This window comes from Dermacentor silvarum, chromosome 5 (genome assembly GCF_013339745.2).
Source record: "Dermacentor silvarum isolate Dsil-2018 chromosome 5, BIME_Dsil_1.4, whole genome shotgun sequence".
Lineage (NCBI taxonomy): Eukaryota > Metazoa > Arthropoda > Arachnida > Ixodida > Ixodidae > Dermacentor > Dermacentor silvarum.
This window is the reverse complement of record NC_051158.1, coordinates 97781392-97807500: the sequence shown is the minus strand read 5'-3', so window position 1 is coordinate 97807500 and position 26109 is coordinate 97781392. Positions and strand designations below refer to the sequence as shown.

General features: G+C 46.9%; 1 protein-coding gene across 1 annotated transcript in view; it reads right to left on the bottom strand.

The window, feature by feature from the left end:
* Positions 1-26109, bottom strand: part of LOC119453631 (sodium-coupled monocarboxylate transporter 2-like) — a 63560-nt gene that overhangs the window by 3981 nt on the left and 33470 nt on the right. The window contains exons 6-12 of the mRNA XM_049668007.1: positions 24019-24176; positions 16886-17026; positions 16686-16815; positions 15859-15947; positions 10959-11068; positions 1711-1778; positions 248-334 (exon numbers count right to left, since the gene is read on the bottom strand). Coding sequence (XP_049523964.1) covers positions 248-334; positions 1711-1778; positions 10959-11068; positions 15859-15947; positions 16686-16815; positions 16886-17026; positions 24019-24176 — 783 coding nt within the window. The remainder of the gene's footprint in view (positions 1-247; positions 335-1710; positions 1779-10958; positions 11069-15858; positions 15948-16685; positions 16816-16885; positions 17027-24018; positions 24177-26109) is intronic.

Below are 26109 nucleotides of genomic sequence, written 5' to 3'. Positions count from 1 at the left end.
TGTTCCTTCCGTCACCCAAACATATTTATGTATACAAACGTCTTTCTTCTGAGTTAGAGTGTGTTGGTGCCTTTTAAATCACATCAGTAAAATCTCAATGACGGCTTTATGTACATCATTCAAGTTTTGCGCCGGATAACGAAATAAAAATGAGCGAATTCGCAAGTGATGCCGCCGGCGCATTAAACGCACACAAAGCAGTGCGATACTTTGACCCTTAAAATGTTGATGTGTAAATGACATTTACCTTCGCGTTCACCCATGGAGATGAAATGGCGAGAAGTATCAGACCGGAGAACGGGCCAGAAGCCGACGAGTACAAGGACACAAACAGCTTCGAAGAGGGGGAAAAAAACAAGAAAAAGCGATCGCAAGTTTAAAAAAATGCTAAGCATAAGCTACTCTTACAAAATAAAGGACAGCTGATATTGTGTAATAGAGATAATGAACACTGCGATGTCGATCCAAACTGTCAGCCATGCGCAATGTTTGTGAATGCATCACTCGGCTGCTAGATTTTATGATTTGAACGGCATCATTGGTAGTTTATGCATATGCCATTGGGCTTTGACACAAATTTATTGAAATTCTAAACACTGTCACAACAGAGTTTTTACCTTATAAGCTTAAAAATTCTAAAATTTCCGGCATTTTTCGCGTGTTACGCCAAGCCGACCTCACGAGTAATCTTTGCTTTGTACTGAGTGTTCCCCAAGTGTACATAACTCTTAAAGCTCAACCGCCGTCTCATTCTCGATAAAATTTCACACAAAGGTGCTAAGATAGCTTTTTGCAACGTGTTCAGTTTAGCACCGTTTTGCGAGAATTACTCAAACTGTTTGAAATTTAATCCGCAGTCCCTTACTAGGGCGTGCCTTATAATCATGTCGTGGTTCTGGCGGCACGTGAAACATCAGAATGTAGTTTTTAAACTGTTTTGCTTGCACCAAAACCGAAGTCGGTGTCGTTTGCGCAAGCGACACTGAAAAAAAATGTGCCTTTGCACTACGGCGGTGAAACACGCCTTTCGAGTAGCGGAGACAAGTGGCGCCACCGTTTCATTGCAGGGGAGTCTACCGCAGACGTCGCACACTTCGGCTGTATCGTGAACTAAACTTACAAGGAATTGTGGCAAACATCAAAGCAAACTGTACACAGTGAAAAATGGTTATAAATAGGGGTAAATTAAAAAAAAAAAAGGTTCTGGAGTGTCATGCCCCAAATCCAGCATCTGATTGCATGTCATGCCTTGGTGGGGGACTTCGGATTAAGTTTGACCACCTAGGGTTGCGTACCAAGCACCTAAATCTAAGTATACATGCGTGTTTTTTTTTTTGTCGTCGCCATAGAAATGCGCCCGTATCGACCGGTATCGAAACCGCGTCGTTGAGCTCAGCAGCGCAACGCCATGACCACTAAACTGCCGAGGCGGGTAAATTGCCGTGCTTTCTTAGGGTAAGGTTGCACTACTCATTCATAACATGGCCGTTGGCTAGCGCAAACTTAAGCACATTAATTTGCGCTAACAGTATCCCACCGATTTGACTAGAAAACATTCACCAGGCCAGTTGTTGCAGCGCATTGGAAATATGCATCTGCCACCGGAAATATGCTCAGGCTTCCAAGATGTAATACACATACGAGTAGATAAAAAGAAAATAATGCCGCTGGCAATACGGTCACCAGTCAACTGGAACAGCTTGCACCTACCCTTGAAGCTGTGCCGAAAAATGGTACTGCGATGGCGAATAGGGTCATTATGGTACCGCTTGCCAGTGCTAAAAAGAAAATTTTATGGTGAATTAGCATCTAAGCTACGTGACCGGTTGATTTTCGATGCGGTTCTACGATCTTTTGACGAGATAACGTGCGGAGAAAAACACCAAGCACATCTCAAACATAAACAACAGGAATTACCTAACATAACAGAGCAGGACACAGCACCATTTTGTTTCACGCCCCAGGACACTGCCATTGATCGTGGCATTGTTTCGATAATAAATGTTATGCATGGTTCTGTCAAACCGGCATGGTTCCTGTTTCGAGTTTGCTATATGATGTATGGGTTCAAATCTGGAACTTGATAAATAACAATAGGTTTTCGTGCTGAACTACCAGCCTAATTGAGCATTATTATGTAGGGCATGTGTGTTTATCCCCTATGGACGCTTGAAAACAATTAGGCACTCGCTTTCATATTCATGACGACTGTTTGGCCCAAAAGAATGCAATAAAAGCCACATCGAAAGGTTCATCCCCTTTTGTAGAGATTGAACGTTACACTTAACCGAATTAGAATGGATCAACTCTTTGTTGAAACGGATGTGCCATTGGTGCAAAAAAAAATTGCGGATACTGAGCCATTCCGGAGATGTAGAGGCCAGAATATTCATGCAGCAAAGTAAGCTGTACACAAACTGTATGTCTGGTTCTACATAATCAGTGTAAGGCGCGTATAACGGCACACTATATTGACAGATTTTGACCGTACTTACCCATGCACTAACAGTATACCCTTCACTAGTTTGATCTCACGCAATCACAGTCCGTATTTGTAAAATAAACATGCGCAGTTACATACAATGTTGCTAACTGGAGTTGCGGCCTATAAGATGGGTCGATCATCTCATTTTCTTCAGAACTATTTCTTTCCAGAACGTAATGAATTTAGAGACCGGATTTTAGGCAAATGCCTTTTTTTGGTTCCTTGCTCAAATCGTCCCACTTTGATATATGAGCATGAATGAGAGGTTAAGAAGGGCTTTTCTAGTGTTTTTATAGTGCCTATAAATGCATATTTTGGCGTTTGTGCCTAAGTGCCTATAAATGCCTATTTTCAAAATCGGCGCTCATATGAACACTATTTAGACTCAAGTTTCGCTTTCGAGTGCAGTTACAGACCGTTATTCATGTTACCGGGCCACACTGACTGTTCGGAACTCTATGGGGTTCAACCTAGTCCTTTAGTTCAACCAACTCCCGGAAAACAACTGCTAGCAGCATTGAAATGGGACGCGCTGGCCAGAATACGCCGCCGCGCTGACATTGCGCGAGCGGTTAGCGAATGCGAAACCACGGAGAGCCGTCAGGGGAAAGGAGAGTGCAGGGCAAAAGAAGAAAGAAAAATGTCATGTGCACGCGGATTTTTTGTTTGTAATTTAGTTTTTAAGGTGTTCACCGCCGTCGGGCGTTCCTTCTCAGCGTACGAGATCATTCTCTGTAACAAGACGCACGATTTTGAATCCAAAAATCTGGAGATGGTGGTAGTTTGCTATTGTTTCCACAATGCTCACAGTGATTCTTAGACTACGTTCCGCGTGCTCTCCAAACAAATTTCTTCAAACATGTGCACTTCAAATGGGCGGAAGTGTATTTCGCAGTGCTGGGACGCCTTGCCGGTACAATTCGGACAACGTCATTGTATATGAGAAAATTGCCAAGAGTTGTGCCTAACAGTCCTAATGTAAGAACATGCTAATTTCTTAATAAATCGTAGTCTCTCTTGCATTTGTTATTTCTCTGTTTTTGTTGTGTCTTAATCTAATTGCGTCAGGCAGACATTAAGTATCGATTTTTTTAATCAGTATTCCCAGCTTTCAAGTATTCTTTTTCATGCCTGTTTCACTATATGCGACGCTCGATCGAGTACAGTGGCCATTGAACATGAATATGAGCAGTGTGCTTATTGAATTAAGCCAATTGATCGTCATTAGTCCAGCAGTTTTATGGGACAATTGCACGGCTATGTTCAACTGCTGGCGCCTTTGTGCCATCCTAGACAATAACATTTCTTGTTTTCCTATCCTAGATATAGGCCGCGCACGTCATCGTTTTAAATTATTTGTATTTACGTACAAATTCATTGTTCCTATATTTACGACGTTGGAGGCCTAAAACGTTGTTTTGCCTGCCTATTTTTGGCGCCTAAAACGCGCTTTTTTTAATGCCTAAAGATCCGGCCTCAAGTAATGATATAACGCCTTGGTAAAGAGAAACCTATTCGTGTACATAAACCTAGGATCGAATCAACAATCTCCCACTTTCAATCTGACTTTGCACTACAACAAAACACATGCATTAAAATCTATGGTAAAGCAAATTTGAACTCAAATCAGGTACGAAATGGTCACTCGAGGTTTGCGCCACAAGGGCAACCAATATTTGTTGTTTCATCGGTGGATTTCGAGACAAAAAAGCAGCGGTACAGCTTTATTTTGCTTATGTGTTCGAATAGCCTTCGGTGTGAGAAACGCTGAACCAGTGCGAGCAACCGAACTTTTCCACCGACAAGACAATCCACATAAGCTAGCCACATGAGCACTCTAACTACGCCCTTGATTCCCTGTTCCTTTCTACGCCGTGGCGTCAGAAACATTTCATGCTTGAGCTCGTAAAAATAATTTATCCACCCCGCCGCCCTCCACTCATAAACTATTGACTGTATGTCTGTACCCCTCGGCTATCTACGCAAAACTGCCACTGTTTCTGGAGGTCACGAATGCAAGCAGAAAATGTTCCATCCGGGATGCTCTTCACCACGACAGATACATCATTTCGGACTGCTGCCATATATCTTCGCGATGCTTCTCTATTAGCGGTCATTTCACATCGCAAACAAGCATAAATTACACGGTGAAAGGTAGGGTGAATATGGGGGACGTGTTGAAGCAGGAATACGGTATTAGGCACAACATTTCTGGATCGATGTAGCTTTGTGGGTACTCGCGCTGTCGTGCAAGAACCACTGCCCAGACGTCGCCGCCCAACTTGCCTTGTGCAAACGTTGGAGCTCGTCACTGTAGAAGTTTTGCTTTATTTTTTTTTGTACTCAGGCTAGTTTCACGTTGCAGGAGGCCTCAGTTATAAAAAAAATTGCGATCAAACTTTTCTTTGTTCTTCACATTTCACTTTCTCAAAGGGAGGTGAACCATGATTTTGTCGATCGGCGCTTTACCGCTATATGTTTTTAGAGTCATGCTGGTAGCACCAACAACTGTCTCCTGAAGAGGAATGCTTTAGCTCGCGGCCAACACCCATGCCGGCTATATAAATATATGAAAAACAGATAAATGCTTTTATGAGACATCTCCTGGACCAATTTGAATGCAATTTGTTGCTTTCGGGAGAAAACGTTACGTTCTAGTGACTGTAGGAAGAAGTTTGATGGAGGTCCCAATTCGTTTACAATAATTGCCGAAAATCGGTAAGTATTAAAAATATAGAAGCATGTAATTTACAAATCTGTAACTCTGCATCAAAAAGATATATCGCAGTTTTGTCAACTGCACCCGTTAGAACATCTAAAGCGGACAAACTTGATATATAAATTTACAGCTTATGTGAATTTGTTACAATGCTTACGAGAGTCTCAAAAAAGTCCTGCTAACATATTATTGAAAGAGTTCCAATCGCTTCATGTAACATCAGTTTTGATGTTACACAATTATGATATCGTTTGTCTTAGATGAGTTACGAATTGTAAACTCGATCGTTTAGTTTTTTCAGAAATCTTGAAACCTTCAACAATTCTTGTTTAAGAAACATGGCCTAAATAAAACGTTAAGTCCAGAATTCACAAAAACGTCGTACGCTGTAATTCTTCCTAAGATAAAATTTAAACCAATCCTGATGCTCGACATAATATTAGTGAACGCGGCTGGCGGATGGCAGTGAGCACTTATGAAACAAATGCTTTGTAAATTCAGCCCCTGGGTCCCACAGTCACTAGATCTTAACGTTTTTATTTTATACGTGACAAACCTAATCAGATTCGGTGCAGTGATTGCAGAGAAAAACGATTTCTCTGCTTTCATGTATTTAGATATATAGGAGTCCCCAGCTAAAGAAAGCTTGATCACACCAAGAAGAGTTCAGCGTTCCAATTCCACTTTCGAGGACAGACGCCGCAAGGCAGCTTCGACACCTGGCACGCAGTCTCTCACTGACCGAGTGGAACTCGCCAAACTTACGACTTACACGACTTCATCAATTAAACCCCTCACTGCAACTCCGACCTCCATTCGGACTTCCTCGACGTGAAGCTTCGCTTCTTTATCGCCTTTGGTTAGGAGTTGCCTTCACAAAGGCATACTCGACATTAATTGGAGTGACCGACAGTGCAGCATGCGAGGTCTGCGGCACCGTCGAAACTACTGACCACCTGCTGTGCCACTGTCCACGATATGCCCAAGAAAGACAAGAACTTGCTAACGCGCTAAAAAAACTGGACAATCGGACGCTTTCGGTGCAGGTGCTGCTCGAACACCGCCCCCATCACTCGTCGGCCCATAAAGCGGTGAAGGCACTTTTGTGCTTCTTGAGGACGACGGGCTTGTGTCAACGTCTATGACTATTAGTGCACTAACACACGCGTCAGCGAACTAACTGCTCATTTCCCTTCTTTCTTTCCCTCCTCTCTCCCTGTCATCTTTGTGTTCACTCTTCCCATTCCCCCGGTGTAGGGTAGCCAACCGGAAGTTATTCTGGTTAACCTCCCTGCCTTCTCCCCTTCTATTGCTTCCTTCCTTCTTACTAACACATATGCCATAAACTGTTTACGGATCCCTTCGGACACTTTCCAAAATTTTAGCAGCAATTGTTTTTTTTTGGTTTCTTTCTGTTCGCCAGTCAGTATGTAGGCTACGGTTTTTTCATTCTGTTTCTGCTTGCGTAAATCGTTGCGTAAGCTCTTGTGACGAATATCCCTGTGGAATTTGAGATCTTCTGATATCATTTGCACAGTCAGGTCTCATTCACACAGGTGGCTCCATGAAGTCGTGCGACTAATTTGGTCGTCAATCGACCGGTCGTGAATGGTTACTTTGGTCGAAAAGCCAGTGGTTGAGTCATCGCTCAGGGCTCCATTTTTTGTCGAGTGGCTGAAGTCGCAAACTAACCGAACCAATCACCGGCGCAGGAGCAGGAAATCACTGTACGCTGATCTTTATTTCAACTTTCTATGTTGCGACGGGCAAGTTGCGCCCACCGGTATTAACATAGGTTACCGCGAGTCGCTCCTTGGACGCTAGCTGTGGTTGGTTTCGTTACCACTCTTAGTAGCCGGTTCGAAGCCACCCTAACACGGCCATTTTCGTGCAATAACAGCCGTATTCATGCAACATTTGCAGCGGTATTTGACAGTGACGTGGAAGGGTGGCCTTTTCTGGTATCGTCCTTGCGCCAAATCTTTGTCCTCCGTTAACTTTTGGTGTCATTCAAAGGCACGGCTTCCGCGTTATGCTTTGTAGTGGTTTCACTTTACTAGCTGTGTCAGCTTTATGCTAGGAATTCTCGTCCGTCCCGTGAATCATGGGACGTCCGAGTAACCGCGCCAACAAGCCTTACTGTGACTTGGTAAGTACAGCTTCGCCGCCTAGTGAGTTTAGATGAAGACCCTTCTGAGGCTATGTCCACTTTGACCGCATGCCACGGGGCTCAATAACTGCAATTTCTTGGTCTTGAGTACTTCAGAAAAAAAAACTTAAAAAGACCAGCGAAGCTGTACTGTGGTGGGAATTATGTATTTCCAATTATGACATAAAGATGTGATGGTGTAATTGGGTATTTGAACTATTAAAGAATGAGAAATATATATGATCCGGTGGTTTTCATTTATTTAGTGACCACGAGACCATGGCCTTATGGTGGCTACGGTATACCGCCATAGGGTGTACGGCAAAGGTTGGCACGTTATTCATAAACACGTCACCAACGCCGCGCGCGTTCGGTGCGAGCACGGGCAAAACGCCGCCGCCGTCGCCCAAGTTGTGCGCGTTGTTTGTGTGACCGCACACAACCGCTGTCAAAACGCTGGCCACGTGACGAACGGCTAAACGCCGTTGTCGACACTGATAAGGGAGAGGCGGGCGAGAGACCAGATAGAGTCGGCGGCAGAGGCCGGCAGGGCTGCGCGCATGCGCCGCAGTGGGAGAGCGGGCACTCACAGTAGTAGTTGTAGTAGTAGAGGTTGCAAAAGAAAAGATGCATGTTTCTGCAGCCCTTACAGGGAGCACGGCTCAGCATCTGAGGGACGGGGAAAGGGGGATAGAAAGTAGGAAATGTGGAAGAAGGGGAGGGAGAGTGTAGTTGTCATCGTCTCGGGCAAGGTGCCCTTATAGTCTGTCAGCCAGCATCGAATCGGCAAGGTAGCAGAGTACGACCTTGAAAACCCTGCTGGAACTGCGGGCTGGGATGAGCAGGTCCGTGCTGGAGGCTGAAGGCAGGCCCATGCGGCGTAGTTGGGTCACCATGGTGGTTCGGTGTTGGTTGAGTGCGGGGCAGAAACATAGGAGGTGCTCCAGTGTTTCGTCTGCCCCGCACTGTGTGCAGGCTGGTGAGTCAGTTCTACCGAGGCGGAAGCTCCGGGCGGCTGTCCAGCAGCAGCCAATCAATAAGCGTAGCAGGAGGGATCTCTCCTTCCTTGTCAGTCCCCGGTCCGGCAGCCGTGTCGCGGGACTCCGCCTCGCCACGCGTGTGTCGGGGTGACAGCTCAGCAGCAGTCGCTGCAAGGTGCTCCTGGAGTAGTCTGAGTCAATGACTGCCGGTCTGATCGCCGTGTCCATGCCGTGTGCCTCCTTTGCCAAGGCATCTGCCTCTTCATTGCCTGGGATTCCCACGTGTGCAGGGATCCAGTGCAACGAGACATCGGTGCCACTGGCACGGAGGGCGTGAAGCTTTGTTACCAAGAGGGCTGCACTAAGGCCAGACCTTTCCGGGAGACACGCGGCCTGGAGAGCTGCTCTTGAGTCGCAGGCCACCGTCACAGGTACTCCAGGAGGGTCTGCTGCCAGCAGGTCTGCGGCCAGGTGAAGGCCCGCCATCTCAGCAGCGGTGGAGCTGGCCGAGAAGGAGAGTCGGCAAGTGGATGCCCTGCCCAGCGGGGGCCACACAGGCTGCAGTGGCTGAGCCGGTGTTGGGGAGGACGGAGCCGTCCGTGAAGATGAGCAGTCTCCCTGCCAGCTCTTTCTCCAGCTTAGAGGTGGCCACCTGCAGGAGCGTGCAGCTGGCAGAACGGCGCTTGGAGTGTCCCTCCAGCGAGGTGCACATGACCAAAGGCCTCTCGTGAGGAGGTGGGAGTCGCCCCGCTGGAGGTACCTGGCCGACCACTGTCTGGTAGGTCTCGACCAGGCTCCCCATTCTGGAAGAGGGTCGGCCCGCCAGGCGGGTGAGCAGGGGTTCTCCGTCAGGGGCGGTGTCCAGCCAGTCAATGGGCACAAAGTCGCGCTGCTGCAGCAGGAGAAACAAAGGCCACACTCCCGCTTCTGTAAGCGTTGCCGCTATCTGTGAGGACCGGGGCAGCCCCAGCACGCTCCTGAAGAAGCCCCGGTGGAGTTGTTCCAGACGTGTTAGCCGGGTTGGTAAGAGGGTGATCAGTGGCAGGGCATAGAGCAGCCTGGAGGTGGCGGCTGCTGAATGCAGTCGCAGCGTCCAGGATGGCGAGCATCCCCGCCCCCTCAGGAAAATGTCTCTCACTGCTCGCTGGACCCTCTGGACGTGCGCACCACAGCCTTCACAACGGGAGTCCAAGTCAGCGGGTGGTCAATCTGCAACCCGAGGTATGTGACTGTCCTCTGCCATGGTATCCCGGTGCCACCTATGATGAGACAGGAAGCGCCCCGTCGGGTGGCCGATCGGGGGTGCACCAGGAGGGCCTTGGTCTTGGCGGGGGATACCGAGAGGCCCACTGAAGCAAGGTGGCTCACCGAGGCGTCCAGGGCCTCCTGGAGGCAGGTCCGGACTGCAACGAGGTTGCGTCGTGGACCGCTGGTCCACAGGGCGATGTCGTCAGCATACACAGAGCTGTGCCCTTCGGGATGGTTGAAGGCAGGCGTGCTAGGGCCACGTTGAATAGAAAAGGACTCAACACGGATCCCTGAGGCACGCCCTACCGTGACCGGTTGCGGGGAGCTCTGTGCATTGCCCACACGTACGCAGAAAGAGCGGCCAGATAGGAAGGCACGCACGAAGTTCCCCATGCGTCCAGACACCCGCAGTGCATCGAGGGCGTGCATCACCACTTGATGGGGCTGTCCGTCGAAGGCACTCTGCACGTCCAGAAGACCCAACAGAGCTGTCTCTCCCTCGCTCCTGGCCTTCTCCAGTGTCGACACGACATCGCCGATGGAATCAGCTGTGCAGCGGCGGCTCCCGAAACCAGTCTGCTGCTCAGGGAAGAAGTCCAGCACCCTGGAGATCCACACCAGACGGGCCAGGGCCATGGACTCCATGAGTTTGCAGGCAGCGAATGTTAAGGAGCGGGCACTCACACGCACAGTCTACGATGCCTCGATGCCCTCCCCGTCCACAGCTGCCCTTCCACTGTGAATCCGCGTTTGCTCTGCGCCGTGCGTTCGCTCTCCGTGAAGGCGCGCGTCCCTCACCCTCGCTCCTCTTTCACTCGCACATACAGCATACGGTCAATGAGTTTTTTTTTTTCTATTGCCGGACGCGACGATCGAAAGGTGAGCCCTTGACAGCTTCGGTGGAAAAAGAAACAGTCCTGGAATTTCTCTTGCAAAGTGCGCACTTGCACTGTTAAATTGTCCTTCCAGAACGGATTATGAGCACAACGAGAAGCATTAATAGCATCAATTATAGCTACGGCAGCTGCCGTGCTATTTATAGTTTCCTATTTTAGTTTACGTGTCTCTGTTCTGTATTTATAAAGATACTTAGAACTCTGCCAATTGCCCCAGATACTGTGTGTTTTGGTAGAACGAGGCAGACAAAATTGCCCTTCATAGCTATTTCGAAACGCTAGAGCTAATGGCTACATCAGCGAGACGCGCTGGATACCAGTGGATGCGAAGAGGCGCTGAACCGAATCATCAACTTTTACCCGAATTACGGAGCAATGCATCGCGCATACTCGGTAACAACTCCAAGCTAACTGCCTAATTAATATACGCTCCCGAGTTTTGCAATATGTAAACGTTGCTACGGAAAGTTTTTCGGATTACCTAGAAGGCGCATGACGTTCACGGCTGTCCTGTCGCTCATGTTGACATACGGTGAGACGATGTCGATGTAGAATGTGGCCGCGTGGGAATTGACGATTGACGACACCGTGCTGCAGAAAAACGCATACAAAATTATTGCTCTGCGCATCACAATAGATATAGTTTAAACGGACCCTAAAGAAAAATGTTAGAATGAGATAGATGATAGAAAGTGATTATGATTCTTTAATACTAGTTTGCGCAGTGGTGGCCTAGCGGTAGAGCATCCGCCTCGTATGCGGGGGGTACCGAGTTCAAATCCCGGTGCCGCCGGGAACCCGCCGGTTTTTCTACTGCGTAGAGATGTCCCCTGGCCTGGTGCTCAGGCCTGGTGGTCGGTTCACATCTCGAAAGAGGGCCCAATGGAGATTTCAGCTCTTGTCTCTGGGCGCCTCTTGGCCAACCACAGACGGCCTTGTGGACGAGCATGCGCCGAGGCTGTGAGGCAAATGCTGCCGCCGTGTACAAGCGCGCTGCCGGCCTGGTGCTCGGCCATTATGGGACCTCAACACTTGGAAAGGGGTGTTTGACCTCAACCCGAAGGCGTCCCCCACCTGAATAGGTGCTTGGGGCGCCACATGGCAAATGGCCGACATGGGAGAGGCCCAGACATCACTTTTTTTTTTCCATGCTCACGAAGGTTTCGACGGGAATTCAGGGCCCAGGCTCCTTTTCCAAGCGTATCACCCCTGAAGGAAGCCGAACGTCAGGCCGGGGTACGCTTTTACCCATTGGATCCAGTGGGTGCCCGGCGGCGGTGGGAATCGAACCCACAACCTCCCGCATCCGAGGCGGGCGCTCTACCACTAGGCCACGGCTATGTTATAAACAGGGATACTAGTTTGTCATTTGTACCGAGAAGCGCGCATTTCTTAGCTAGAAAAAGACGAAAGTGAGAAAGCGGAGTGGTGCCACCTGTTGCGTACTATGGTACCTCTCATGCGACGTCAGCACTGGCTGATTCCCGGAGAGCGAAATAGAGGGAGGTCACGTGTAGATTACATCAACTCGTACGTTTTGGCGCACGCGGTTCAACTTGAGCAGCATGAGTGCGATATTCGGCGGCAATTTACTGCGCAACAAAATGTTACAGTTGGGAGATACAAAATGATGATAGGCTTCTCGACAAATGATCTGTTGATCTAGCTCGGCGTAATATTTGCCTTGAGCGTCCCTTTAAGGGTGGTAGGCAGGCCTTCGGTTGTGACAAAGCTTGCATTATGCCATGGCGATGAAAGTGAATATATTCTACCTCATCCACACATGTACACGATCGTTTGGTCCGTGTCATCTTTAGTTGTTAGGTGTGTCCAGGTCCCTGCGTGCTATATAAAGCAGGCTTTACCCTATAGAGGGTTGCGAACTAGTCCCGTTTGTAGCCTTGCTAGTGCCTAAATGTCAGATATGCAGATGTGCCACTATAACGTGTGCCCGCAATTGCTGCTAAAAAATTCAGAGCCCTTCCCGTGTCGATAAAATGGGGTTAAGCGAAGCTTGTGGCAAGACGACGCTGTCGCAGGCGTTCCGTTTATTTGCCCTAAAGTAAGGGTCGATGGCTCTTCGCTCACGTTTGGCCTCAACATCGTGCTCCCACAACTAGGGGTCCGCGACTCTTCGGTGTTGTTTTGCCTGGACTTCGGAAACCCTAACGCTAGAATCGGCATGTCGACGACGAGCCGGCCATGCACCCCGTACAGATAGTAGACGAGCGGAGCTGAAATGTGCGGTCCCGGTAGAAACCACATGATTTCTTTCCTTCCTTCTCTCTTTCTTTTTTCCTTTCTTTCTTTCCTTCCTTCTCTTTTTCTTTCTTGTCCCTGGCTCATACCCTCATATCCCTGGCTCGTACCCACATATAAAATGCGGGTATGCGCCATACGTCATTTTATTATCGTTAATCGTGACGTAACTGACGAGCATATGATCTTATTGATGTCATGACCTATCAGACATTTTAGTCATACATTCCTACCTTTCAATGCAAATTTTCCTATATACCAAGTGAGCGAGACGCGAGTTTTCGACAGGTTTTCGATAGGGAAGTTTTAGCCTGACAACGCCACCACCACCGCCGCCGAGACTTCTGAGGCAATACAAGCTTCGCTCCCAGTCAGGATTTGGCAATGCCTGCCGTATGCACTCCAACCTAATTTCTTCTTCTGCAAATTTCTTTCTCATAATGAGAGTCCCTTGCGAGTAATTGACCTAGATAAACGTGCTCTTTGCGGACTCTATAGGCTGACTGGCGATCCTTAATTCGTGTTCTCTTGCCAGGCTATTGAACATTATGTTTGTGTTCTGCCTATTAATCTTCAACCCCACTCCTACACTTTTTCGGGTAAGGTCTAACGGTAATGTTAGGTCTAACGTTAAGAGACAGGAAGAGAGCGGTGTGGATCAGAGAACAAACGGGGATAGCCGATATTCTAGCTAAGAGGAAAAAATGGAGCTGGGCAGGCCATGTAATGTGTAGGATGGATAACCGGTGGACCATTGGAGTTACAGAATGGATACCGAGAGAAGGGAAGAGTGGTTGAGGACGGCAAAAGACTAGGTGGGGTGAGGAAGTTAGGAAATTTGCAGGCGCAAGTTGGAATCAGCTATAGCGCAATACAGGGGTAATTGGAGGTCGCAGGGAGAGGCCTTCGTCTTGCAGTGGACATCAATCTAGGCTGATGATGATGACAAGCTTCGCTTGAAAAACAGGGGCAAGATTTTATCTTACGTTACCTTAGCATATAACGTAAGTCGCTGAGATAGGAAACGCATGGCATCGCTGAGCCCATTTTGAGCCATGAAATCATAGTGTGTTTGACGTGATGCTGCCGCGCGAGTACGCAGCGTTCACGCGGTCGGTCTAACTGTTCTAATATTTTTCTTTTTTCTTGTCTATTTTTGCCACTAATCCTCCAGGTTTGGTCTAAAATATTTTTCGCCACCGTCATTTCACATGTCGGTCACGCGACGTCAAACAAACCGCGAAAACTCCTCATATGATATGGCGTGTACACACTGATACACATGATTAGGTCGAACAGAAAGAAAAATATTTACAATTCACGCCTTTTTCGCTACTGGCTCTCCATTATTGGTCAAATATTTTCATGCTGCGCGCACTTCACCTGTCTATCAGGCAACGTCACAAAATCACGAAGGCCCAGCAAGTCATGGTTACGGGTGCGCACTAAACATGCAATAATATGCCGAACAAAACCAGATTATTTTTTCGGTACCGCCGGCGACTAACCCTTCCCTAAAGGAATAAAGATGATTACGAACCAATTGCTTGGGCAGTGGCTGCTTGGAGCTGCCGGGGAAAATTGATTTCAATACGTGTAATATCAATTTTTACGGGGCAATATAACATTGTCGAGCCCTTTCAGCACGTATACGACATCACTCTGCCCACTCTTTGTGTGTTTGTGTGTGTGTGTGAGAGAATCCGTTTTAACGGCATCTTTAGCCTTCCGTTGCGCGCAGCCGCAATTTTCAACTGGCCAATGCAAGCCAAGCAAGGGGAAGCCGACCAATCGCAGACGGTGGCACCACCCTCCTTATCCGGTTATATAATTTAACTGCGCTATCTTGGACACACCGAAACCAACTCCACTTCTGCGCGCTCCTCAGGTCTTGTCAGCCAAGTAAATAGAAAAATAATGGCTGCGGCTTAGCTCAGCTAACCCTGGATATGCAAAGCGAAAGTTTGGTTTAGCCTGGTTAAGTCTCGATTTCACTTGGTTAACCTTTGATTTAGTTGCAATGATTATGCTTAAGTATACACTCATCGTTAAGCCAGGCATAAATTATAAGCCGACAAGTCCGAGCGTATTGCGAGCCGAAGGGCTCGCTCTTCCTCAGTCTCCGACGCGCTTCGCATTGCGGACCCTCTCCAGTGAAGCAGTTCATTGGGCAATATCCGCGAGGTGGTCAAACGCTGCTTGCGGGGTGGTCAGACGCCGGCGGAGCTCGGCGCAGCGAGTCACGTGATGCGTTTCCAAGTCGACGGCGGAGCTGCTGTCAAATGATGTTCAAGTTGCTCGCGACGGCGCAACTCGGCTCGACTAGGTTAGTAGAGCTTTCGCTTTAAAACATCTGAAAGTACACAATGCTATTTGTTTTCAAAGCAAAGAAACGTTACTTCCTATAAATGACGAGAGCTTTTGACGGGGCTGTTCCAACAAGGCTGCGGGTCACCACCCGATGATTGCATCGGTGTTTGCGTTAACTTGACGTCAGGAGACTGTAATAAACTCAGAATGGAATAAATTTGTTTTGTACGGTCTCACGTTTGCTAAGTTCTTTAATATCGCCTCAAACTTTCTATGGTTGGAGAATGGCTTTCAAAACAAAGCTCATTCGAGAACTCTATTACAATCAGTATGCGGCAAACTTGGTGAAATATAGCAATGCACAAGGTGGTAAACGCTTTATACCACGCGAAATAACCCGCATAAAATTGTTTCTGCGCTATCCCTCGCTTAGATGCTGTCATACTAAGTCAACCTTATGCTGAGTGCCTGAAGCATTAGTGCAAGTAATTTGAAGTTTACTGTGTTCCGCACATGACTTGGGGTCTGTTTTCCGTAAGAGTTACCACGTGGAACTTTGCTATCAAGCTCACTGACATGAAATGTGGTAGTTCTGTGCTCCTGCATTGATAAACCTGTTCCTACTCCCAATTTTCGAAACAGACACCGATGCATGACTATGCTTTCGTTACACTGAAGCGCTATGTTTATTCTTTGTAAGGATAATAGCGAGCGAGAATTGATATAAGGCGGCGTTTTAAATGCCGCAAGAAAAATTTCGCTTACTGCCTCCTTTCCGCTTGCAATAAACTGGCTTCACTTAGTCAACTCACCTTGTCGAAGCCCCGAGAAGTCCAGCCAGGAATAACCCCCGGAGCATTGCGACATCAGTAAGCCTCTCTCTCATGTAATATGGAACAATCTTGAACAAAAGATATATAAGAACAGAACGGGATATTACCAAACTGCAATTGTAAGAAGAAAACGTCTTTACTGCAGCATTTCACGAATACCTCAAGTGCGGTATGCTTGAGCAGAAGCACGAATGGGCGATAGCGTTATATGGATGGTGTCTACTTGCCTCCTTATAGTGTGTCATTGCGACTTTGAAGCGTGCGTGCCAATTACTTATGATTCAATTGAGTGAGTTGCAAACGAAAATGACTTAAATTATGCCTTTCTGCATAATAACGCGAAATTATGCGAAATTATGCGAAATTATGAATAATTATGAATTATAAGAATTATAAATTATGAAATTAGAAATAACGCGAAATTATGAATAAAAGCCGTGCACGACCGCGTCAACAATGATGCAGTTAGCTTTTAGCCACAATGACATTTGAAGGGAAAATGTAGAGGCAACTCAAAAGAAACCATAAACGGTTTGGGTAACAGGCCTCTGGTAATAACATTCTAAGAGCGAGGGTGGGGGGGGGGGGGGGGGGCAGAATTCTCCGGAGGCGGCTCGAGCCGCGGAGCCCCCCCGTAGTCGGCGCCTGTGCCTCTTCTTGCTCATGGCACACGTGTTCAAAAGCGAGCTACAACAACAGCGCGGGAAATGTGCCCCCAAGTTAGTTTTCCCTGTGCAACATTACGGTAGCTACACCAGTCGTTGTTCACCAACCAGCCCACAAAAATACCATGTGAATGTGTGTACCTCGTCATAGCTTCTGATGACACCAGCGAGGACTGGATCACAGTCCCTGTACCAGTATATTATCGCAAGGGCGCCGAATGCTGCGAGTGAAAAGAATGATAACACGAAGAGAGCACCGGTGATGGCAATCCTGAAAGAAAGCGTATCAACAACGTGTTTCCATTTTTTTCCCCTGAAAGACCTGCTCTCCTTGCACAAACCTTTTCGCTTCTCGTAAAGTCCTCGCTGCAATGAATCGCTGAACTGCCATCTGGTCAAATCCTGTTCGCGCAAGGCAGTAAGGCAGTGCACCTGCCAAGGCACTCCACACGTTCTCGTCGTTCGTCAGGTCGACGCTTGTGCTGAAATTTGGAGAAACGTGCTTTTCAATGGCATATTCGAGGAGGAAGGAGTTAACTTTTGCTGATGATTGAATTTCATGGTGACAAACTTTAAAAAAATAAAATTATGGGGTTTTAATTGCCACAACCATAATCTGATTAAGAGGCAAGCCGTAGTGGAGGACAAGATCAATTTCAACGATCTGAAGTTCTTTAACGCGCACCGTAATCAAATTAGACGAGCCACTTTGCATTTCTACCCGATAGAAATGCGGCCTCATGGTCGGCATCGAACCCGCGCGACTTCGAGCTCAGCAGCGCAACGTCATACGCATTGCGCAACCGCGGCGGCTTGGCGGCAGTTTGAACATATTGGCAGGTGTCACTGAGAAGTTGCAGTCACTTTGTTGCGGAATAAGAGGTGCTATTGTGTAAATTTTGAGTTATCCGTAAATAAGTAACGCATTAACACTGCCGATAATGTTGTGGTGACAGACGAAATACGCTTGCTCGGTAGTGCCTTACGTAGAATGTTTAGGCGTGTAATAATGCCTGCCTGTTACAGAAATCGACTGCAATAATGAGAAGTGGAACAAAAATACCATAAGATGCTATGGACAGTTTAAAACGCGTAAGAATTTTAATGCCTACCCAACGAGGAAACCCGTCCGTCCGTCCGAGAGAAACAGCTAAAAGAACAACACAGCCGCCTGCCATGACCAACATGGCTGTCATCCCGAGCGAAAATTTTCTTTGGTACACATGCAGTTTGTGTTTAGTACTGGACGTTGCATAAACTAATGTTTCATAGATACATTGAGGGTAGGAGAAAAATTCGCCCCGGTGCTGGCGCTTTTCATGACACAAGCGTCCCATTTGTGTGCGACAGTATCAGCCATGAGAGCAGAGCGGATGCGAAAGCATGGCTGGGTTGACTTCATACTGCCGATTTGAAGGTATCGTTTACACAGCATGAAACCATATCATTGGTCCTCGACTCTCAAATTCCAATTTTTCTTTCTGATCCAGATTTGCTTTTTCTGAGTTCAGCCTCCTTCGTGTGAAAACAATCCATTGGCGAATGTACTTATTTGACTGAAATGTCGAATTTCAGTACAACAAGGCAAATTGCTGATTTTACTGACTAGGTTAAGTCGAGGTTTAACTGTACGCACTTACGGGAAAAGCAGACTATCGTCAGCTCACATTCGGCCGCGCCCGCCTATGTAAGAATAAAATTACTTTTGGTTGGCCACAATACTTATCGCTGTAGTAGCCGTCGTGTCTCTGCCCATATACAGTGTCACGGCTACCCAAAAAACTGAAAGAACAGCTGCGTTTTGCTTGCGTACGTTCGGTACTCGAATAATCATGTGTTTGCTAGGTTCTCCATACTAATGAGTTAGCTGGTATGATTCAAAAGGTTCAAAATATGGAAGTTTGACTTGTAATAGGAATTCATACTAAAAGGATTTAAATGACGGTGAAAGTGGTTGCAAATAAAATAATTTCACAGCATATACTATTCTAAACATGTAGAAGTAGAGAAATTAATATTAGGCTATCATCATATCTCACAAGAGATCACAATAAGAAAATTTATTAATGTCCTCTTATAGGCAACGCCTTGCATTTTCTTTTTTCCAAAAGAGACTAGAACGTTCTTTCATCTGCAAATATTTGCATAGTGTCCAATGGTAATTCGCACACTGCTTTGTGTGCTTGATTTGAGTGTAAGTTACTCTACACGGAATGCATACACCCACGTGCAATGCCAGTAGAGGCGAAGTAGGTACTAAATTATTAACCACAAAGAAAAGGTTGTGGAGGGAGCAAAAATGGCGCGTGCAATAAAAAGATGGGTAAATGTCCTGTCAGTTTTGCTGTCAAACAAGCAATTGTGGTATCGGGGGACTGAGTGAAATAACTTAACGTGCGTACTTGCCAAAGTATGGCTTTCTTTGGCATCTTGATTGTGACTTAGTTACCAAAAGAAATTGTTTTCTTTGTTTCGTCTTGTTCTTTTTTTATTAAGATGTACTTTTTCCTTTGTTTACTTTCGTTTGGATTTTCATAGCTATATTATGTGCCCATGTGGCGAATACTGTCATCTGGAAGTAGTGGTTCATATTTCTTGCACCCTGTCCTTTGTTCAATTTGTGTGCTAAAGTCAATAGAGCACCAACCAGTGTAAACCTGTGCGTTGTTGAAGTCTTCTCGTTTTAGCACAAATGACGTGACTGGTTATGTGCCCAAATAAACAGTAAGGTTATGAAAGCAAAGCTCATCAAAACATGTAAATTGTTTTCCTTATAATTACGCTATTTCAACTGCAGAACCGACATATTCTGGCATGTAGATTTAAAGAGAACTCGTCTTTTTGTGACTCTTAGTTTTGAACAGGTGACAGCAGTGCTAAGGATGCAAAGGAGGCCCACATAGAAAAATGGCTTGGTGCACTGCGCGCTGACTGGTAACTGATCTGTTTTTGCAACAAACAATTATATAAGCAGGAACGCTTCGTCAAAGGCATGAAACCACATAAAGAGGCATGGGGTGGTCGCACACATGTGTGCCCTGGTCGTAGGTTGTCATACCAGCATGTCATTGTCTTGCATTTTCAGGAAAGAGATGCAGCATTGACACTTTTCTTGTTTAATGCTGTTACTTTGTGGGACTCGATTATTTCCTGGGTAAATGGTTGATGTTTTTGCTATCACTTGGCATTTGTGAAATTGAGGCCGGTATCTGCTCTGCTTACGATGTATGTACCCTAATGGTCACATTATAGCGGTGCTTGATCGTGAAGACTCATTTATATATAGACTTATCTGGCCTACATATGTTTTTCGTCATGCCAAAGAAATAAAATATTCCATGTTTGTGTCTGAAGGACTAAGTGAGGCTGGTGTTTCTTATTGCATGTAAATCATACTTTGTTGCATTAACATTTTTGCGTAATATGAACAACTTATTCGGCGCAGTTAGATCAACGGTAACATTAACACTCTGGCTTATCCACTTAAGTATAAGGAAAAAAAAGGTGAAAAGTAAAGCAGTGCAGTGGATTTAGCCTAATGCTCTTTATTCTTGCTACCTTATTGGACTGACTGCTTTTCTTCTTTTTTGGAAAAACGTAAGTGCTAAACAATGTTTTGACCAAATAGGCTGATGTTTGCGAAGCTTTGCGAGCACCACTATAATGTGACAAAAGCAGTGTGTGGCCATTTGATTATACCGATTCCGGTGTAATGGAACCACACACACAAAAAAGGTGTACACATGTGACATAAGCATCGGCTCTCACCTCAAGCTTTAAAATCAAGAAACGTACAATACTATATATTATCACGTGGTGACATGATGTGATGTTGTCTATGAAAAGAAATTTTTCGTGCAGTACAAAGCAAGGATGACTACTACACCAGTCCTGTTTTTTAAATGCCGCAAGCCACAATTACATCGCATGTGGTCTGTTCATGATGGCTGACTACAATGCGAGTTTTTCTGAACGCAGGACAGCAGCCACACTTTTTGCAGTGTTTCACAGTGTGTCATGGATGGTTGTTTCACACAGATGGCTCATGTTCCCCTCAGTCTCGCATTAATACAGCGCCTCATGTGCCCGATGTAGGCACGACGTTATGATGACGGCAACTGTACACAACACCTGTGGCCTAGTTCGCCGGATCCATATATGTGCAAGCCACAACCAACCTTTTTCAGGTTTGGCTTCTGCGTTTATTGTCCCAGCACAAAACCCTCCTAAGGGATGTGAAAAAATTATTTGCGCGACTAAATTAGGCATGAAGATGGAATATAATGATCGGTTAAAAAGTGATCGCCGTTGTTTCGTATGCATTTGTTGTTTTTCGTGGACAGCAGCATAGCCAGTTCCTATGGGCTAAAAGATTTTTCTTTTCTTTTTTTAATGTATGAAGCATGTGAACGAGATTCGCTCTGTTGTGAGAAAAAAGGCTGAAGCCAGGAAAACAAAGTTATTTGGTTGTTGCGTCTGGCACAATTCGCAGGCGGTGCGTTGTGCAACGGTGGTTGTGTAAAACCTACTATTGCCATCTGGTCGGGCCTACATTGTGTAGACAGACATTCTATTAATTTGAGATTGGAGCGAATCGAGTTTTTTGTGCGCAACAAGGTCATCCGCACATTGCCACACGCTGCAAAAAAATGCGGGTTCATTCCTGTGTCCCACAAAACATGTTGTGGCCAGAAATTATGGAACTTGGACATCAGAACAAGCACAAAGGATCGTGAAAATAAAAAAAGAGACATAGACTGGACGGGTGCTAGTTTATGTGCCTCTTATCTGTGTTGACTTTGCACTTGTTATGATTTACAAGTTCTGCTATCACCAGCGAAGCCAAACTTCTGCGTTGAACAGAAATTATGACCAAACAGTACATAAGATAATTAAGCTTTGGCAGATTCACAAGGAAAAGGTCCAATTCCTCTGTCATTCTCAGTTACATTGCATGAAGAATTTATTTTTGAATGAATGACGTCACTTCATGTCACGACGTCTTACATATGATGCCTGTTTTCTTATTAAAGCTAGATTCAGGAGAAGGCGCTTGCGTCCTGCATTTGTTTGTCTTCCTTTACTTTCTGGGGTGCCTTTACACCAGAATAAATCCATGACATCAACTGCCAGTCCATGTAGTTATACATTGTACGCATTTTGCCTGTCGGCCTGAATTTGACAAATGCGAAGTAGCAGGAATAACTTCAGATGAGTTGAATCTTGGGCCAGTTGGTGATGCATATTAGAGTGAAGTGCAATAGATGGGACGAGCCGAGGCGAGACAGACGGGACAAGCACTACCGGCAGCTGTGAACGCTTATTGGAAAATTTCGCAGTAGCAGGACAATTCACGCATGCGCCCAAGGCACCCCAATACCAGCAACAAACAGGGCAGGCACCAAAAACAAGGAAATAAAGCAAGAATTGCTCAGGCGCGTACAATCTCTTCAAGAAACGTGAAAATTGGGAAGCACTTGCATACGCTGTCAACTGCACACAACAGGCGCAAGAGTCATATATAAACACATACCAGAAGTAGAACCAGCTTGGCTGTGGCTAACCATGAATCGTGCTTCTTTGTTTAAGAGTGCCAGTAGAGCCCTGCTAACGCTCATATCAGATCCAGAATTTTCGATTATTACTGCTTCCACTAGCTCATGTTCTAATGTTGTTTTTCCGCGACCTACGACTTCCGCATTCTTCAACCGCGGATAACAAGCACAACTCTTGCAATGCAAGGCAAGATCCAACCCTTCTCCTCATTTGGAACGTGAGCAATGCACGGCGCATGACGGCCACGGCAGTGCGGCAATATGCCAGAATCACCAGACTCTCCAGAAGGGTATGCGTATGTATGTGACTATGCCCATGGAGCACTGAAAAGTCTCGGAGGCTCAGAGATGGACGGCTCGCTGACAAATTTCAAGCGTCGTCTGCGTAGGTAGTAGTACGTTTCTTCAGCCATGTGGCCTTTAGAGCCTGCTAATGGGAAAACTTGAAAATTACCAGTCTAGCAGTTATGCTAAGTTTGCTTAAATTGTATATCAACATAGATAAAGTGCGATTTCGTTGCAGGAAGTGTTTAAAACAAAGGTGTTTCATTATTAAAAAGAGGGATATATGAAGCAAGGTATTGAAACGAAAAAAATAACAGTTTTCTTCTGGTTCGGCTTAAGAGTGCACCAATTGCATTCCGCGTCCGAAGAAATGTATATCATCAACTAGAAGCACGAGATCTGGCAAGCAGTTCCAAATGTTCGTTCTGTGCTTGTCAATAATTAAATCGACAATATCAGGAAATTAGCAAGTGATGCATGGATGTAAATATGCACGGGCAGTGCCACTGACCCTTTTATTGCGATAGCAATTATATGGACACTTCAACCGGATTTCTGCCGTCGGCGTCGCCGTCGCCGTCGCCGTAGCCGTCGTCGTCGCCGTCGCCGTGAGGTTCCGTATAGATAAAATCTTCACCGCGCGCCGTATGCCCGAGCGCAAGCGTGCTGGGACGCACGCTATCACGGAGAGCGAACGCACTCAATCCCCCACGCGCAAGCAACGAAGCGGGAAGCCAGCGCCGGAGGGAGCGGGGGGGGGGGGGGGGGGGGGGGGCACTTCTACTGTGCCAACAACCGCGCTCGTCGCTCGGCCGCACGGTCTCTTATCTCTCCCGCGCGCAAGCAAGGAAGCGGGAAGCCAGCGCCGGAGGAAGCGGGGGGGGGGGGGGGGTGGGGGGGGCGCACTTTTCTTCTGCCAACAACCGCGCTCGTCGCTCGCCGCACCGTCTCTTATCTCCACACGGCTCTGACCTTTATGAGCCGTGCATTCGCGGCTCAGTTCCTGTTGAAGCGATAGACCGCACGTACCTTCGCCCGCAGCGGCGTATGCTTGCTGCCAGCGTTTTGACAGTCGTTGTCTGCAGTCATTCAGTGTGATCTCTTCATGTTTGTGCGCGCTCACACCACGCTTGTTCATTCAGTTAGTAATAGTCGGGCCACATTTTCCAACGCACGCTACACATGTAATGCTGCCCGGATCGGCAGTGCAGCGCTACAGGTGTGTCCCTTCGCACGCGCGCTGCCCACGGGAAGCGCTTCTCATCAACACCATCGTTTCACACGCGCCTTCTCGTGGTCATCGAGTCTCTCTTCATGTCGGTCTACTTACGCCGCAGCACACCTGCTTAATCAGCTCATGTTTACTACAATTCATACTGTTACCAAAGCCGCTCACCTTACTTCGTATGACATTGCTGTGTTGCTATCGCATTCATTGCTTCGCCCTTAGGGCGAAACTGTGACATTTTTTTAATCAATTCTAAACACAAAAAAACTACATCTTATCTGTTTGCTCGTATATCAAGCGCAAGCAACACAGCTACAGATTCTGCCTGTTATTTGCCTGTGTTTGTTACCCACACACCTGCACTTTGTACTTTCGTACCACAATCATATATTGGGGTATAACTCACCGGAATATGTATTCTGTGACATTGAAATCACTCATCTGCCTCAGCGGTGGGCTTGCACTGCCAGAGTCGTATATCACTTTACCAACGATGATTGCAGGAGATGCAAGCATCACAAGTGCTTGAACACAGTCCGCCCACACGACGCTGCGTAGTCCTCCCTGAGATGAGAAAAAAAAACAAATGTCAGTAATGTTACAAAATAATTCAATGCTTGTACGACCTGTACGGCAAATAAACCCCATATGATTAGTTAAAGCGGTCTAAAAGCTGCGAAAGCTTTGGTGCTGACATATCTCAATATTTCTAACCTGAGCGACTAAACCGATATTTATTTATACCAGAGCTACAGAATTACCTGACAAAAGAAGCTAGAAAATACTGCAAGACATATTCTTACCGTTGTTACTGCAGGTCTTAGGGAATGAAATAATACATGAGGCATCTCACGAGGTGTAAACACTTGGCTATTCTAAAATATGTCCTTGGCCATTTACCGACAAAAAAAATTAAATGTTAATTTTCGTGCGCGTGGCGTATTGGACATTTTTTTAGAGTGGCACATTCCTTGCCTTCTCCCTTTTGCAGGTGCTAGTTGCTTGCCAGGTAGACATTTTGGATTCCGACTAGAGAGTTAGACAGCTTGGTTTGATCGACGGCCGCAAAGGGTGCTGTCATAACAGCTGCACTGAGGACATTTGAGGGATGTACTGCCCAGATTGTGGTCATTCATGTCGACTCAAGGTGTGCACTTCTTCAGTTGTCGCGTGATCTTTCATCGAACACACTCAGTCATCAATCCCCAGATATTTTCAATGCCCCAAAAAGAACGAATTGATGGTCTAATGTCAGTGCATATCTGCATTTGTTGGTCTTTCCGGAACTTGAAAAGTGCACCCTATTGCAGCTGCTGCGCTATCAAGCCCCTCAACATTGAGTGCGTAAAAATCCCGAGCTAACAAAGGAGACCACTAGCAATCAATTTCTAGAAGTTCAGAGGCTGCTGCGTGGGCCATGTGTGATGAAGAAGCTAACGCGCTCAGAGACCACACAGCGTTTTAGAATCACAACGGGTTCGGCGTACCCTTAAGTTTGGACGTTTGACACAGGGAGCACGTCTTTCCCACTCCATGCAGACCGTGGGGAGTTGAGCGATGCGGAGCATTCTATAAGGTCCTGCCGGCGACATTCTAGGAAGCGAAGTCTTCTACTTGATGCCATCAGAAAATGATTTTGAAACGATTGCGCACAACGTCTCGTGCTTCCAGGAGGTCGCCAGATCAACAGAAGAGAGATACTGCGCCTTCTTGCGTTGCTTCAAGACAGCGACGCCACAGGCGGAACAATTTCCAACCTCACCTTCCAGGCTAGAACCAGATGTAACATCATCACCGCCACCATCGCCGCCACTAGATAAAAAGTCGCAGTTTTGCCCCGAACGCGAAGCATCGAATGCGATATTAAATTAGTGGACAGCTATACGAAGGACACTACGTAGTTTATCGGCCGTATAAACTTGTAAACATAGGCTAACTAACTAAATTAACAAGCATGGTGTTACGCGCGCACAAGCAAACACGAACACATCTCACTCTAAGACCGCGGAACTCGCTACCAAAACGCTGTAGTGAGTAAGCACGGCAGCAGCAGCGAGCGAATTGACCTTCGTGCCGCCGCTCACATCAACACGATCTAAGCCGCAAAAACACAGCGCAGGAAGGACTCTGCCCCCACCGCGGATGGCTTTCAAGATACTGCCGCCCAGGCGGGCGCGCGCGCGGCGTAGACCAGCCCCCCCCCCCCCCCCTCCCTAACCTCCCTCCGCAGCCTGGCAGCCCGGCGGGCACGCGGTCGCTCGGGCCACGCGGAGTAGAACGCGACCTCTCCCCCTTCCTGCTCTGCCTCCGGAGCGTTGCGCGCGACTGGACGACGGCGCGCACATACATACATACTTTCACTCGCACATACAGCATATGGTGTGCGGCGACGATTCATAGCCCTAGGATACAGTGAACTAGAAGTATTGGGTAGTGGAAAGAGCGGAGGGCTGGGCGCACAGGCAGCATGAAGCCAAGAGCGAAGACTCCCGCTAGA